This window comes from Lemur catta, chromosome 1 (genome assembly GCF_020740605.2).
Source record: "Lemur catta isolate mLemCat1 chromosome 1, mLemCat1.pri, whole genome shotgun sequence".
Lineage (NCBI taxonomy): Eukaryota > Metazoa > Chordata > Mammalia > Primates > Lemuridae > Lemur > Lemur catta.
In genome coordinates, this window is record NC_059128.1 from 211,634,744 (window position 1) to 211,648,487 (window position 13,744).

The 13,744-nt window shown below is 47.2% G+C and overlaps 1 protein-coding gene across 3 annotated transcripts in view; it reads right to left on the reverse strand.

Annotated features, from left to right (window-relative positions):
* Positions 1–813: 813 nt before the first annotated feature.
* Positions 814–13,744, reverse strand: part of MASP1 (MBL associated serine protease 1) — a 67,139-nt gene continuing 54,208 nt past the window's right edge. Inside the window, exons 12-17 of one of the 3 annotated variants that reach the window (XM_045539895.1) lie at positions 10,817–10,954; positions 9,156–9,269; positions 8,083–8,268; positions 6,231–6,298; positions 4,310–4,409; positions 814–3,902 (exon numbers count right to left, since the gene is read on the reverse strand). In XM_045539895.1, coding sequence (XP_045395851.1) covers positions 3,712–3,902; positions 4,310–4,409; positions 6,231–6,298; positions 8,083–8,268; positions 9,156–9,269; positions 10,817–10,954 — 797 coding nt within the window. In that variant the 3' untranslated portion in view covers positions 814–3,711. Of the gene's footprint in view, positions 3,903–4,309; positions 4,410–6,230; positions 6,299–8,082; positions 8,729–9,155; positions 9,270–10,816; positions 10,955–13,587; positions 13,683–13,744 lie in introns of those variants that run through there. The other 2 variants (XM_045539896.1, XM_045539897.1) reach the window with 2 other exon arrangements.

Consider the following 13,744-nt stretch of genomic DNA (forward strand, 5'->3'; position numbering starts at 1 on the left):
TCTTAGAATTAGCCATTTCTAAAAAAGCCCTCATTACTTTTATTGGGGAATGATATTAAAAACCAAGATCTGAGTACTAGCTGTGTTGGTGTTGGTGCTTCTAGGTTGGGCCACATTTTTAAACTCACTGTGCTTCAGTTTTCTCACCTATAAAATGGTGATAAGAATAGTACTTTCATCACAAGTTGTTGTGAAGGTTAAATTAGAGAATGTGTGTGAGAGCTTAGTATAGTCTCAGCTGGATAGGAAATGCTCAAAAATGTGAGTGATTATTATTTACTATAGAACTTTTTATATTTGAGCTAAGTTTATAGTTGAGCTAAGTTTATAGTTTCCCAAGTTCTTTCCCATCAGTTAATTCATCAGATTCAACAACCTCAGACAGGGGTAGGGCAAAGATTATTCTGCCAGTTTACAGATGAGAAAACTACATGGATAAGGGGTCAGCCTATGCTGCCCTGAAACCTAAGTCTCTTGATTTCAAGGCTCACTGTAGACCAAGATTGGCTACCAGTTCTGTCATATGAGGGGTCTAGATTTCCCTTCCCTGACTCTTGCCTACTTCTCGCTTGAAGAACTTCTTGGTGGTGGTACTTCTTCGATTCCTGCCCCCAGTGAATGAGATTAACTCATGGAAGAAGGAAAATATATATTCAATCCAGAACAGACTATTCATAGGCATGGTGCCATATTTTCTGAACCAAGCATTGAACATATGATTCAAAATTGTTTTTTCTATTCTGGGTATGGGTGGCATTCAATAAATGTAATTTAGATGCTGAAACATTGACATTCTGGGACATTTTAATAATTTACAGGAACAATAGAATGGGGTATTTAAACAGAACTGACCTGAAAAACCCAAGACATGCTTTTTATCTATAATACAATCTTCCCTTCATAGTCTCTTTCTCTCTCTCTTCATGGTACAGTGATCCTAATCGAATACAGCAAAATGTTGATAAATGAAAACAACTCACCAGAATCAATGCGTGAAAAACATAAAAGCCAAACAGGGAGCTTTGACTCAATGCAGATGTTTACGGGAACAAATGTGTAGTTTCCCATAAGAACAACAGCTTCGGTTGCTAATAAAATCTGGGCATGATTGTTATTGCTAATAATAGCATCACGGTATGAAATCGTAGCTTTAGTTATACAAACTGCATTCTAGGGAGGTGGATTTTGGTTGCATAGAAGACAGACCTTTTTAAGAGGCAGCACATTTTAAAGTTGGTATGGCCTGCATTTGGAGGTAGTGAATTTCTCATCACTAGAAATGCTTAAGAATGAGGTCGTGGAGCTAGACAAGGTGGTTCTATCAGATATGCCAACCCTCTGCTTCTGTGGCTCTATGAGAAATTTGGGCTTCTTGGACCTGAGCAGCAGTGCAAGAGCTGGAACATCTAATGTTTGTAGAATGACAGGGAAGCCTAAGTTTCATGGCCCATTGAGACATTTTCTCAGGATAAAGATGAAGTTGCAATTGGGGAAATAAACAGAATAAACTGGGTCCAGCCAGAAGTCATTATCCATACACAAATCCTGAAGCTGTGTCAAATCCCATTTAGTATTCTAACTGTAAGGAGAAGGGCTCTTTTAGATGTTGGTTCTGATCCCAGAACACTGGTCTACCGCACACGTAGTTTTTGTGAGAGGAACTGGCATAATCCAAGGAAAGCTCGAGTGGACATTGACTCTTGTTCTCCCTCCATCTGGAAGGCCTCCCTCTGTCTTACCTGTAGGAATGCCCACCCTGCTTAATGCTCTGCTCCAGCACCATCTCCTCCAAAAGGCTCCCCCATACCTCTGTACCAGAATGGACTTTCTTCTGCCTCCATGCCTCTCCGAAAAATAGCACTTGCTGGGGTTCATTCTATTGCACAGTAGTCACTTATGTATGAGTCGTATCTCCCACTAGGAGCTCCCAGAAGGCACAAATGGTACTCTCCTCATCCGGTAGCCCCCGTAGCAGCCCGCACAGCCTGGGACATGGCAGTACTGTGAAATAGTATGGTATCTTGAATTCCTTGGGGCAATTCCAAAACTTTGCATCATAATTCTTTGGTATTTAAAATAGAGCTCCAGGTTGCTTGACTAGTGAGTGTCTGATAGAGTTGAGTTCCATTGCCATTTTTTCTTTATAGAATCAATAGCAGGGCACAGAGAGGTAGGACAACTTCCTCACAGTACTAGAGGCAGGCTGTAAATTGCTGTCCCTGAGTGTTCAGCCTAGGGCCTAATGCCCATAAATTCTCATTCTTCATTATCTTCCTCTTTCAGCAAGAGACCCGGAATGACTCCAGCAGCTGCATACGGTCAAGAGCTAAAATCCCCCACGAAGACCAGTTTGATAGAACAGAAGACAGGAACTTGAGATCAGCCCCTCTGATCCCTTGAAGGGCTTATATCTTGACACTCTGGAGGGGATAAGGCCTATAGAAGCTTCCTTAGAGAGGATGAGGGGAGGCATTCTGCTTGGGAAACATTTATGACCTTGCAGGGCTAGGGAGTTCAGGGTGAGGCACAGGGGTGAGGAGTCAGGGGAAATGGCTGCTTGGGGTCAGCTGTGGATGTAGGGAGGGAGAGTGTAGGGGCCTGAGCTCTAGCTTGTTAGGGTCCACCCTGTGCAGCCCAGGTTCCCAGGAAGGGAAGAAGGCTAGGGACCAGAGTGAATGCTCTGCTTAGTAGTAAGGAAAGATCCCTTGGCCAGCACTTTGCCTGGGCCGTGTCTTTGGGAACCAGCATATGGTGGATGGGGGTGGGTGTTGCAGGAGCAACAGTAGTATCTTGTCTCTATCAAAGCCCTTTGGAACCTAATGTAATTTTTACCTTTGGGTTGCATTGGCTTTAACTCATCAGGGAAGAAAATGGCTTCATGTGATCCTAGATTGTCAGAGCTGGGAGGCCCTTTCAGATGAGGGGAAAGGATTTGCAGAGGGTAACACGGGGAGCTGGGGGCAGAGCCAGCTGCAGAACCAGGTGTCTGCCTTCCCAATCCAACATTCCCAGGCTCCTCTGCCCCTGATTCTCTCAGGAGGCACTCTCCCAATTTGGTATCTAGCCCATGTTCATAAGTATGTTGCTAAGGGACATGCCATATGACTAAGAACCTTGTCTGTTTCACTTCTTCATGACAGGAGGATGCGGATTGGAGTTGGGAAAGTTGCATGATGGCAAGTAGCATAGAGCATTTGGGGGCAGATGAAGGAGCTGGTCAAGGTTGAGGTGTGTGCCTAATCAGCTCTAAAACCCAGCCAGGAGTTTGTAAGAGAACTTGGTCTGCCTGGTAGACACATTGATTTTTTGCTACACCACATTTATTGAACACTTAGTTTATGCTATGCACTGTGTTAAGTGCTGCACATCTATTAATTAATTTCATCCTCATCAGACTTTTATGAGGTAGGTAGCATATGCCATTTCCATCTTATGGATGAAGAAACTGAGGTTCCAAGAGGTGAAGTCGCAAGCCCAGCACTGCAAAGCTGGTGATAGAGCCCAGAGTTGACTCTGTTCTGACCACTCTGCTGCTCTGCCTCCTTAAAGAGAGTGAATGGGGGCGGGGATGCCCCTCTATTGCCCAGTAATGGGTGGGCTGAATTAGGGAGGTGAAGGACGAGGGGCAGAGGAGGGACGGCCGCTTGCATCAGATAATTATTCTCTGCTGCTGACTGACCCGCAGGTGGTGCCCGGGCTGAGGAATGGAATTCAGTTCCTCACTCTCATGACATCCTGGATCCAGCCCTTGTGGTGGTGCACGTAGGAGTACACTCCATAGCGGTCCTTCTTCCCACAGTCCACGCCCCAGGACACCGTGCCCACCAGGTACCACTGGCCTCTTTCTCTATCCAGGGTCACCATGGGGCCTCCAGAGTCGCCCGAGCAGGCATCTTTCCCCCCTAGATAAAAAAGAGATGCAGAGTGTAGTAAAATGTCCCTTCCCCAGCCTTCTTGCACGTCTAACTTGTTGTTCAGAGAATTGGGCACTAGAGGGCGCAGCAGACCGTTTGACCCAAACCTGGGCTCCACGCAGCGCTAGGTGGGCTTCCTAGGTGCTCACAGGGATTTTAGAAAGTGCTAGTTCAGGCCCCTCTGTTTCACACAGGAAGCATTGGGCTTGAAAGGGCAATGATGGACATGCCTTAGAATTCTTTTCTCTGATGCATCTTCTTCAAGGGAATCCCTCCCCCATCACCTATCGGGCCCTCCGCCCCGGCCCCCCACATGCCAGCACCCACCCAGCTGGGAGGTTTCCACTCCTCCCTGGCTGGCAGTGTCCCTATTGTATGCCAGCTTCTTAACCCACCTTCCTTCTCCCCAGCGCAGATCATGTCCCTGGTCACTTTTCTCTTCAGTGGGGCATAGGCCTCCTGGCAGGTGTGGTGGTCAACAATAGGGATTTCAATCTGGAACACAAGGCTGTTATTGGTTCCATCCTGGCTCAGGAGCCCCTGCTGTCCTGACATCCCTGGAGCTGGCTCCTCCCCACCCCTTACCTGTCTGGGCCTGGGTCTACCTGAGACTTGGTTTTGGAAACTACCCTATGGTACAGGTGAGGGAACAACTGGACAAAGAATCAGGAGACCCATGTTCTGGTGCAGTTTCAGCTGTTAAGACTCAGCTGAGTGAAATCGGGCAAGTAACTTTCCCTCTCTGGGCCTCAGCTCTCTTATCTGTAAAATGGATGTAATAATTCTTGCCTAGGAGATGCATTTTTCAGATGCATTTCATCTGAAAAATGGAAGCACAGTATTTGACAAAATAATCACATGCTAATCATTAATCACTGTACAAAGAGGAAATGCATGAACAAGTGCTTTGTAAACTACAAACACTATAAATATTAGGTACTTTAGGTGTTGTCACTGTTTGCTTTGCAGCAAGCACTTACTTATATTATTTCCCTCACTACAAGATGAGCTTCTAGACACTGGGTCTGAGTCTTGTCCATTTCTCTCTTACATTGCTTAGAACATAGAAGGTACTCAGGAAAGATTTTTTTATAATTGAGGCAGTAAATTGATGCATATAAAACTAAGGCATTGTGATTATTATTGTCCTTGATTCAACATGGGGGTAAATGTTAGAGCAAATATCTAGAATAAAAAGGGGAAACATGTGAGTCTCATTCACCCAAATCCCAAACTGAATGGGCCATATTCCCTAAACATGTAACTCTTGTTCCCTTGCTAGGAGGTAGCCAGAGTCCATTCAGATCCCTCTTGGACTGTGGCCTTCCCTGGATATGTGGAAAGAGGAAGCCAGGGGAACGTGGTCATGATGACATGTCCTCAGCAAACATCGAGTACCCCATTAACCTTTAGTCATCATTCAAGTATAATTTCAAGTGTCACTTCCTTTGGGAAGCCCTCCTGAACCCCCACGATGAGGCCAGGTCCCATGCTATATGTTCTGGAGCATGCCACACTTCTCCGTCATCGCCTTTATCCATACATAACTATTTTCCGTCCATCCCATTTGACTGTAAGCCCAAGGGGGCCAGGGACCAGATCTGGCCTTTTACCTCCCAGCACAGCTAGTAGCTAGTACTGTGCCTAGCACACAGGAGGCACCAAATCAACTCCTGGGAGTTAATGAATGAAGGGTTGTTAGTCATAGAACCTGGTGATGTCAGTGCCAGGCAGCTCTTAGCAGACATCTAGCGTTGCCATGAACTTTGTAGTTTGAAATAGTATCCTGTGGTCTGGAGAGGCAAAATGACCTGTTTCAGATCACCCACTAAGTTAGTAGGCGTGAGGACTTGGAGCCATGACTCCTATTCCTAGTTCGGTGTTCTTCTCTGAAATGATAGGAATGTGAACTTCTGAATGTGGCAGTCAAGTTCATCACTGCAAGGACTGCAGTTCTCGAGAGCCTGGCTCATTCTTGGCTAATTTGCTATATAGTCCTCATGGTATATAGGTGGATTATGACCCTTTCAGGTACCTAAACCTGCTGTTTTCTTGGAGAATTTCCATAAGCTGAGCATTTAATAAGCTATAAGGAACACTGAACAGTGTTTAGAGACTAGAGCCCATGACGTGTAGAACAAACAAATCAAGCTTTCTGGGGTTCAAAGTCCCACTGAACTTTGGAGGTAAGTCTGGGCCCCCAGCATCTCTCTTAACAACCCCCTGCCTAAGCCTCCAGATCTCTAAGGGGGCAATGTGGAGAAGGAAGGCCCAAATGCAGGTGTCACTGTCTGTAGGGTATAAAATGAATGTCACCTCCATCAGGGTCTCTGGGAACCTTTGCAAGAACTGCTTCCCCCAGCCACTGACGATGACCACGGCTCCTGGAGGAGAGGAGACACTGTGAGAACCGAGAGGCTGTCTGTGGGGTTTCCAGAGGGTTATATCTTACAGCCCTATCATTCTCTGTCTGTGGAGGAAGGGCCAACTTGTCCCCTGCAAGGAAAGGCAGCATGGTGGGGAGGGAGACAGGAAAGGCTGCTGGGCTGGAGGTTACCTGCAACAGAGCTGGGGACACTTGTTATCTGGTTTACTTGCTTAGTTGTCTCTTCCCTCCAACCCCCAACTAGCATGGAACGTAGGCTCCATGAGAGCAGTAATCTTTTCTATTTTGTTCACTGCTGTATCCCCATGCCTATAACAACGTTGGCACATAGTAGGTGCTCAATCAGTAATAGTGCATAAATACAAAGCCCAGCCTACTCAACGATATGTTGTCCTGCCTTCAGCAAGGCCTTCTCCCCTCCCCCCTTCTAAGTCTCAGTTTCCCAAAATGAAGATGTTGAACTCAGTATTTTCTAAAACCCAGCTCTGATATTTTAGAAGTCCATGAAATTGGCCAGTTGGGTGCAATGTGGAAATGGGTTGAACATTGACAGAACAATTATTTTTTTATTTGAAATAGAACCTGGATACTGAAAACAGCCTGAGCTTAAAGACGGAAAATCTGCGCTATAGCCCCAGATCTCCTTCATATAAGCTGTATCCTAGGTGAGTCACTTCACCTTACTGAGACTCAGTTTTCTCATCTGTAAAATGAGGCCACAATGCCACCTTGCAAGGCTTTCATGAACAGTAAGTTGATGAATATAAAGCAACTGGCACATGGTAGCCACATGGCACCCAGTGTGGCAGAGCCAGCTGTACCTGTGCCTTCCCTGTTGGCTCAGTTCCTGTAAGTAATTCTCAGGGTTCCATTGTAGCCATTTTTTTTTTTTCATATTTGAGCTAAAGGAAGTGAACTATGACATGGCCCCACTGAATTTTTCATGAAAGGAAGCCAACTGGCATGGGTTGGACTCTAACTCTGTGTTAGATAAGTCTAAGTATGTTATCTCACTTAAATATCACAACCCCCCATGGAATATTATCTCCAGTTCTTCCTCAAGATCACCCAAGTAGGAAGCGGCAGCAATGGGGTTTGAGCTCGTGTTGGTTATTAAGCCTTTGTCCTTCGGCTCTAGACTTACTCTTCTATACTTTGCTCCATGGTGCTGTGGATGGGACCCTGACCTGGCAGTTCTGCTTTGCTAGCTGTTTTTCTGAAAATAACAGGCACTTTCAGGGAGACTGGAAGACTTTCTGTGATTGTTGGTGTCACTCTGGTAATGGTTTTTCATCCCAGTAGTGGCAGTTGGTTCTAGCTATTTTCCTTAGCACATCAGCCTCTTCTTCAGAGGCCTAAGTCCTGGCTCCATAGGGCCCCTTTTCCAAGCTTCTAGGTTCTATAGTTCCAGGCTCTTCCTTTTGTTTCCTCTGCCCTGGGGTCGGTGGCTTCTTCCTGCAAGCACTATCTCTATTATCTCAGCTTTTCCCTTTCACTTATCCAGTCCTCCAATACCCTGTATTAAATTCTCCCTGTTATAATAAGTAGTCTAGGTTTTGTTTTCCCATCTGGACCATTAGACCTACCTGTGTACTGTGTGCTTCCTACTGCTTCTGCTACCTGGGGACCAGTTCTGACGCGGCTTTAGTGGGGAGGCAGCTGGTGCCATGCAGACCCTGTCAGCTGACTCAGCTGGCACCAGGGCTTCACCAGCAATGGGGAAGAACTCCCTGCTCAGGCATCAGCTGCTCTGCAGAGGTGGGATCAGGTGGGGGAGGATACCTTCCTGCGGGGGCTCCTCAGGCAGACAGATGGGCATTACGAATTGATTCAGCGTTGGGCTGTCCAAAAGCTCCACCAGAGCCACATCATTCTCGAATGTTTGGGGGTCATACAGGGGATGGAGGATGATGCGTTTGACCCTGAGATGCTGTTCACTTTCATCTGACCGGATCCTCCAGTGCTTGCCTGGGTAAGAAGAAGGCACATAAGGCATGGGAGCAGTGGAGGGTAAGGTTCCCCCTTACTCCCCATCAGCCCCCGACCTGGGTCCCATCCAGCCCATGCTTCCAGCCTTAACCCTTTCACTGCCCTTCACCCACCTTTCCCCAGCCATCCCACCCTACTTGCCATTCCCCACATATTCTCATGAGTTCCCACCTCTGTCTTACCTCATGAGCTGATCCCATTGCCTTATAATGCTTGTTCTTATGTCTGTTGCCACATGTTGAATCCATATACTCACCCTCAGTGCCTGGGTCACACGTTGCTTCCTCCATAAAGCCTCTAAGATTCTTTATTAGAAGTCTTTTCTTTATGAGCTCCCATGGCACTTTATCTGTTCCCCTTCTACAGAACTTACTGTTTCCTGCCTTCTGTTAGAGGTCTCTGTGCTCACATCTTATTCCTTTATTAGACTGTAAGCTCCCTGTGGGCAGGAACTAGGTCTTAATTATACTGTGTCCTTGGATGCTGGCATAGTGTCAGTAAATAAATATGTGTTGAGCTGAGTTGAATCAGTTAGTGGTCTTGATTTTATAAAGGAGAAGGGAGTCTGATTGTATATGTATGATCGATTTGAAACCATGGATTTGCAGGAGCCAAAAGGATCTTTGGAAATTACCTAGACTGGGCTCCTTACTTTACCCTTGTGAAAACTGAAGCCTAGACTTTAATGACTTGCTCATGGTCACATAGCCTTGGACTTGGACTCAGGTCCCTGAACCTTCATCCCAGGTGTCCTGCCCTGACAAATGAGTGAGGGAGTGAGTGGGCATGCCTTGCAAAATGGCAGCAGTGTCACCCCATTCCCAGAACCACAACTGGCTTCGGGAATCAGCTTGCCCCTCACTCACCCATGATGATTTTGAAGTCAGAAGGGCTGAGCAAGTTTGAATTGTGCAAGGTTGGGTCCTCTGGATCAAGCGGCTGGTGGAGGCAGTGAGCGGCTGTCACAATCCAGCTGGAGCCTGGAGAACGGGGCATATGTACCCGCTGCCCTGCACTGCCAGGTCCCGCCTACCCTGCCTGGAGCTGAGGACCTTCAGACTGCTCCAGGGCACCCCTCCAGACCCTGCAAATGGCCACACCCCTCTCCATGGTATTTCACAGCCCCTACTCAGACTCTCGCATGATCCCAATCTGAAGGTGAAGGGTTAAACCTATGATGTCAACTGCCTCTTCCAATCCAGGCCAGGACTGGACATTTTAAAGAGGGTTTCAGGGATCCCTTAAACCCATGTTGCTGGTAAGCACCAGATAGAGCAACGCAGGTGCACAGAAACCCTGTGCTCACGGGCTGCCCCTCAGGCCTTGCCTCTCAAAGTGTGGTCCCTGGGCCAGCAGCACCAGCATCACTGGGAGCGTCTTAGAAATGGAGACTCTTAGAACCCCCTTGCATCCTCTGAATCACAATCTGCATTTTAGCAAGATCCCCAGCTAATTCCTATGCACATTAAAGTTTTAAAAAGTACTGATCAGTAGCTAGCTGTACTGGCTGCAAATTGGAGTAACCTGGACAACAAAAAAAGAGAAAATCAGTTTCTGGGCCTGTATCCAGAGCATTTAAGTCATGGGGGTGGAGCCTACGCACAGGTAAGTTTTCAACATTCCCTTAGGTAATTCTACTGCTTCCAGGACTGAGACCCACTGCTCTGATCCAAACCTCTCATTTTATAGGCATAGACCCTGAGACCTGAAGAAAGCAGGGATGTCCAGGGTCAGCCAGCATGTTAGTGGCAGGGCCAGGCCCAGGCCCTGGGTCTCCTGGTGGTCAGCCTAGTACGTTTCTACATCCAGACATAGATCATCTGGACCAACCGTGGCAGGGAGAGCCATCAGCCATTCCTTTCCCATCCTTGCTCCTACCCACACTCCATCCAATACAAAGGTGGCAATCTTATTTCCCAGTGCTTTTGAATCTGCCTCCTTATTTCCATCCCTCATGCCCTGTTCTTATTTAAAGGCTAATGACTTCTATCTCTGCTCCTGCAATAGACCCCTCACTGAACTCCTGGCCTCCAGACACCCTCTCCTTTTGGTCCATGCTGCCTCTGGAGAGAACTTTCCAGAACATGCTTATAAACCTACAGCTGCATTCAGGGTAAGATCTAAATTCCCGAGCATAGCATTTAAGGCCTTTGTATAATAAATCTACCTTCCTGACTCTCCAGGGGTGAGTTTCCTGGTTAGCCTTGATCCTGAAGCCTTGGGACACCCTGCCTTTGAGCCCCACATAGGTGTCTTCTGCTGTAATTCATGGCTGGGGGGCTGACTCTCTGACTTACACCTTCCCAGTGCCAGAGGCTGATCAGGATTCAGTAGCTATCTGTTGACTGAAAAAATCAGTAAGAGCAAGAACACATGTCTCATGGCTCCAGTTAAGGACTCTTTCTACCACACTGTACTGCTGGGCCCTGACACCAGTGGGGACAGTGATTCTCAATGGAGAAACCTTGGTCAGTCTTTAGGAAGAGGGTTCGGTGCCTTAGCGTCCACCCTTCTACCTTCTCCTTACCTATAAGGGAGCCCCCACAGAAGTGTTGCCCATGCGGCTGTGACAACATGGCAATCCAGGGAGTGGTGCCCTTCTGGGCTGGGCGTCCATTGAAGATCCTGGCCATCAGCGTCCGGGAGAACTTGGGGAGCCCACACACTGCAGCCAAGGGAGGGAGGGACAGGTCATACTCTGGGCTCCTTCTTGCCCATTGCCAGAGCTACTAACTCATCACCCTGTTGGGAACAACTGTTATTTTTGATCTCCCAGCACCCTTTGCCCCTTCTGATAATACCAGCCCAATTTTTCTTTGGGATCTGTACTTACCCCATCCTTAGTCTATGCAGCCAGAGTTGGAATGACTTCACCTCTGGGCTCAGGGATAGGAATGTGAATGCTCAAAGCCATGTACCCCCTGGTCATAGCAATCGCTCAGAGGTGGTTATGTAACCTTGGCCAGGCCAATGAAAGCCTGACTTGGGAATTTTGCTAAACATATTAGAAAAAAAGAGTCATTCTCTGCTTGGGCTGCTAAGCTGTTGGCTATAAGCTAAGATCTTCCAACAATCACTTCATGGAGAGTCTTCTGAGAATGACCCTACCTGTCAACATAGAGGGAAGTGGAGCCGAAAGATGAGGGGTGTGGAAAGCAAGAGAGATTATTTCCTGGCAGTTGAGCCCTTTGATCTAACCATACCTGAAGCCTTTTGGTATGGTCTTTTCAGTTACGTGAACCTATACATTCTCTCTCTCTCTCTCTCTCTCTCTCTCTCTCTCTCTCTCTCTCTTTCTTTCTGCCCCCCTCCAACTCCACCCCTTAAGCTGTTTATGTTGAGTTTCTGTCACAAATGAAAGGATCCTGACTAATAAGGAATCCTCATGTTCCATCCACCGAGATCTTGTTTCCTCAGAGAAGCCCTTACTCGAGGCCTTCTGGGGTTGGAGACCCCATAAATGCCTGCCAGTTCCACCATCTGTTTTCCACTGATGTGGGTTCATAGATGCACACACACACACACATTACAGCTGAATAGCCCTTGGAGACCACCTAGTCTGTCCCTCCCCTCACATAGCTGAAGAAACCAAGGCCTAGAGAAGGGAATTGGCTTGCCGAAAGCTATTCTATGGGTAGTGGTGGCAAGGCTGTAATTCTGGATCTCCTGACTCCCAGCTCTGGGCTTTTCCCACTCTGGCCAGCACCACTAACTCTTCACTATGTGGTTTCCCAGAGCACTCCTCCCCCAGCCCCTGGATCCAGGCAGTCACCTGCCCCCTTAGTAGTTGTCACAGTCTGAGAAAAATCACAGATCAATGTGCTGCAACCTCAGCACCTCCCAGCAGCATCCACATGCCCTTGGCCAGCTGCCCCAAGCACACAGCCTGCCCCGTTCCCAGCAGATGCTCAAAGCCCACTGGTGGGAACTCCCCGGACCATCGTCCTCCCCATCTTCTCCTCCTGTAAACTTTCTTCTCTTCAGAACAAATTCTGTGCTCTGGGTCTCCTCACTTCTAAACTCCTGGGGACCTGGCCTTGGGGATTCTCACCCCTTTCCTGTAATTTCCATTGCCCCTCCTATGCCTCCAAAACAAAGTCAAGACTTCTCTTCCTAAAAGTAAGTTTCCATTTCCCTGCTTCCCACTCATTCCCTCTCTGCCCGCCCATAGTAAAGCTTCTGCAAAGAGGAGTTGACACCCAGTCCCCACATTCTTCCCTCTGCTTTGGAGCTGGATTCAGGGGAAGAAAGCGCCATGCACTGCACAAACTTGGAAATGAGCAGCCATTTGAATATTTAATAGACCTACCATCATAGATGAGCTAGAATGGCTCTGGGACCATAAATGGAACTTTAACAGTGATATTTACATATATAGGAGGTTACTATTTCTGAAATTTTATCTGATGTATATTCCATTCCTAGGAATTCTCCTTGCCTTGTGGCTACGCAAGCATTGAAGAATGGATGGGTCCCCATCCGCTGTTTTAGGTGAAGACTGGATATGGTTTTGAATTTTGGAAGAGCCAAGTAGAAACCAAAGTCTGGAAATGCAGACTTTCATTTGAATGGTCAGGCTTTGTGGTAAGAATAAACATTTGTAGGTTTCAAGGAACCAAAACCTGGAGAATTGGGCATATAATTTTTATCACAAGCCATAAGGAAGGGAGGATGCAAGGGCAGTTTCCTGACTCTCAGGAAAGAGCTAAAAATCCTTCTTGCAGAGAATGAGGCCAGAGAGAGAGCAGGGAGGACAGAGGGAGGTGGGAGAGAGGACAGGGGAAGAAAAAAGTGTTAGAGACTTTAAACACAGGCACTGAGCCTGCTGCCTGTGTACTCCCTCAGACATGACGAAAGACTGGCCCCTGTCCTGGGGCAGTACCATCCTATAGGCATTCGCCTGGACCCTCAAGCAGTGTTGGACACTGTGACCACTTCATCATCCCTCTTGACAGTTTTCCCTCCTTGGCTTCTGAAGCATGAGGAATGATAAATTCCTCTTTTTTTTTTTTTTGGTCTATGTCTTTCTTGGGACATCTCTTTTCTTCATGCCTTCCATGCTGGTGTTTCTCTTATTCAGCTCTTGGTCTTCCTTTCTTTTCTGCAGATTTCCAGTAGTTAATACCATCTATCTCCATGCCATCACATGCTGATGAATTTCAAAGCAGTGTCTTTAAATCTACCCTGTGCTCTGAAATTCACTCCTTTTCACTGCCTACTTATAATTCCAGCTACACTGCTCATAAACTCTTCAAACCCAGCAAAACCAAGCCCTGGTCTTCACTGTCACCAACCTCCTGCCCTTTGTTATTCCAGGTGTCTATCAATGTCTGCACCAACTGCCTCCCTTTTCTTCAGTCCCGATGATCAGTCACTAAGCTGGTGGTAAATCACTAGGAGAAGCAGAGAGTAACTCCATGTCACAAAGTCACAATGCACTCTCCATGTAACCAAG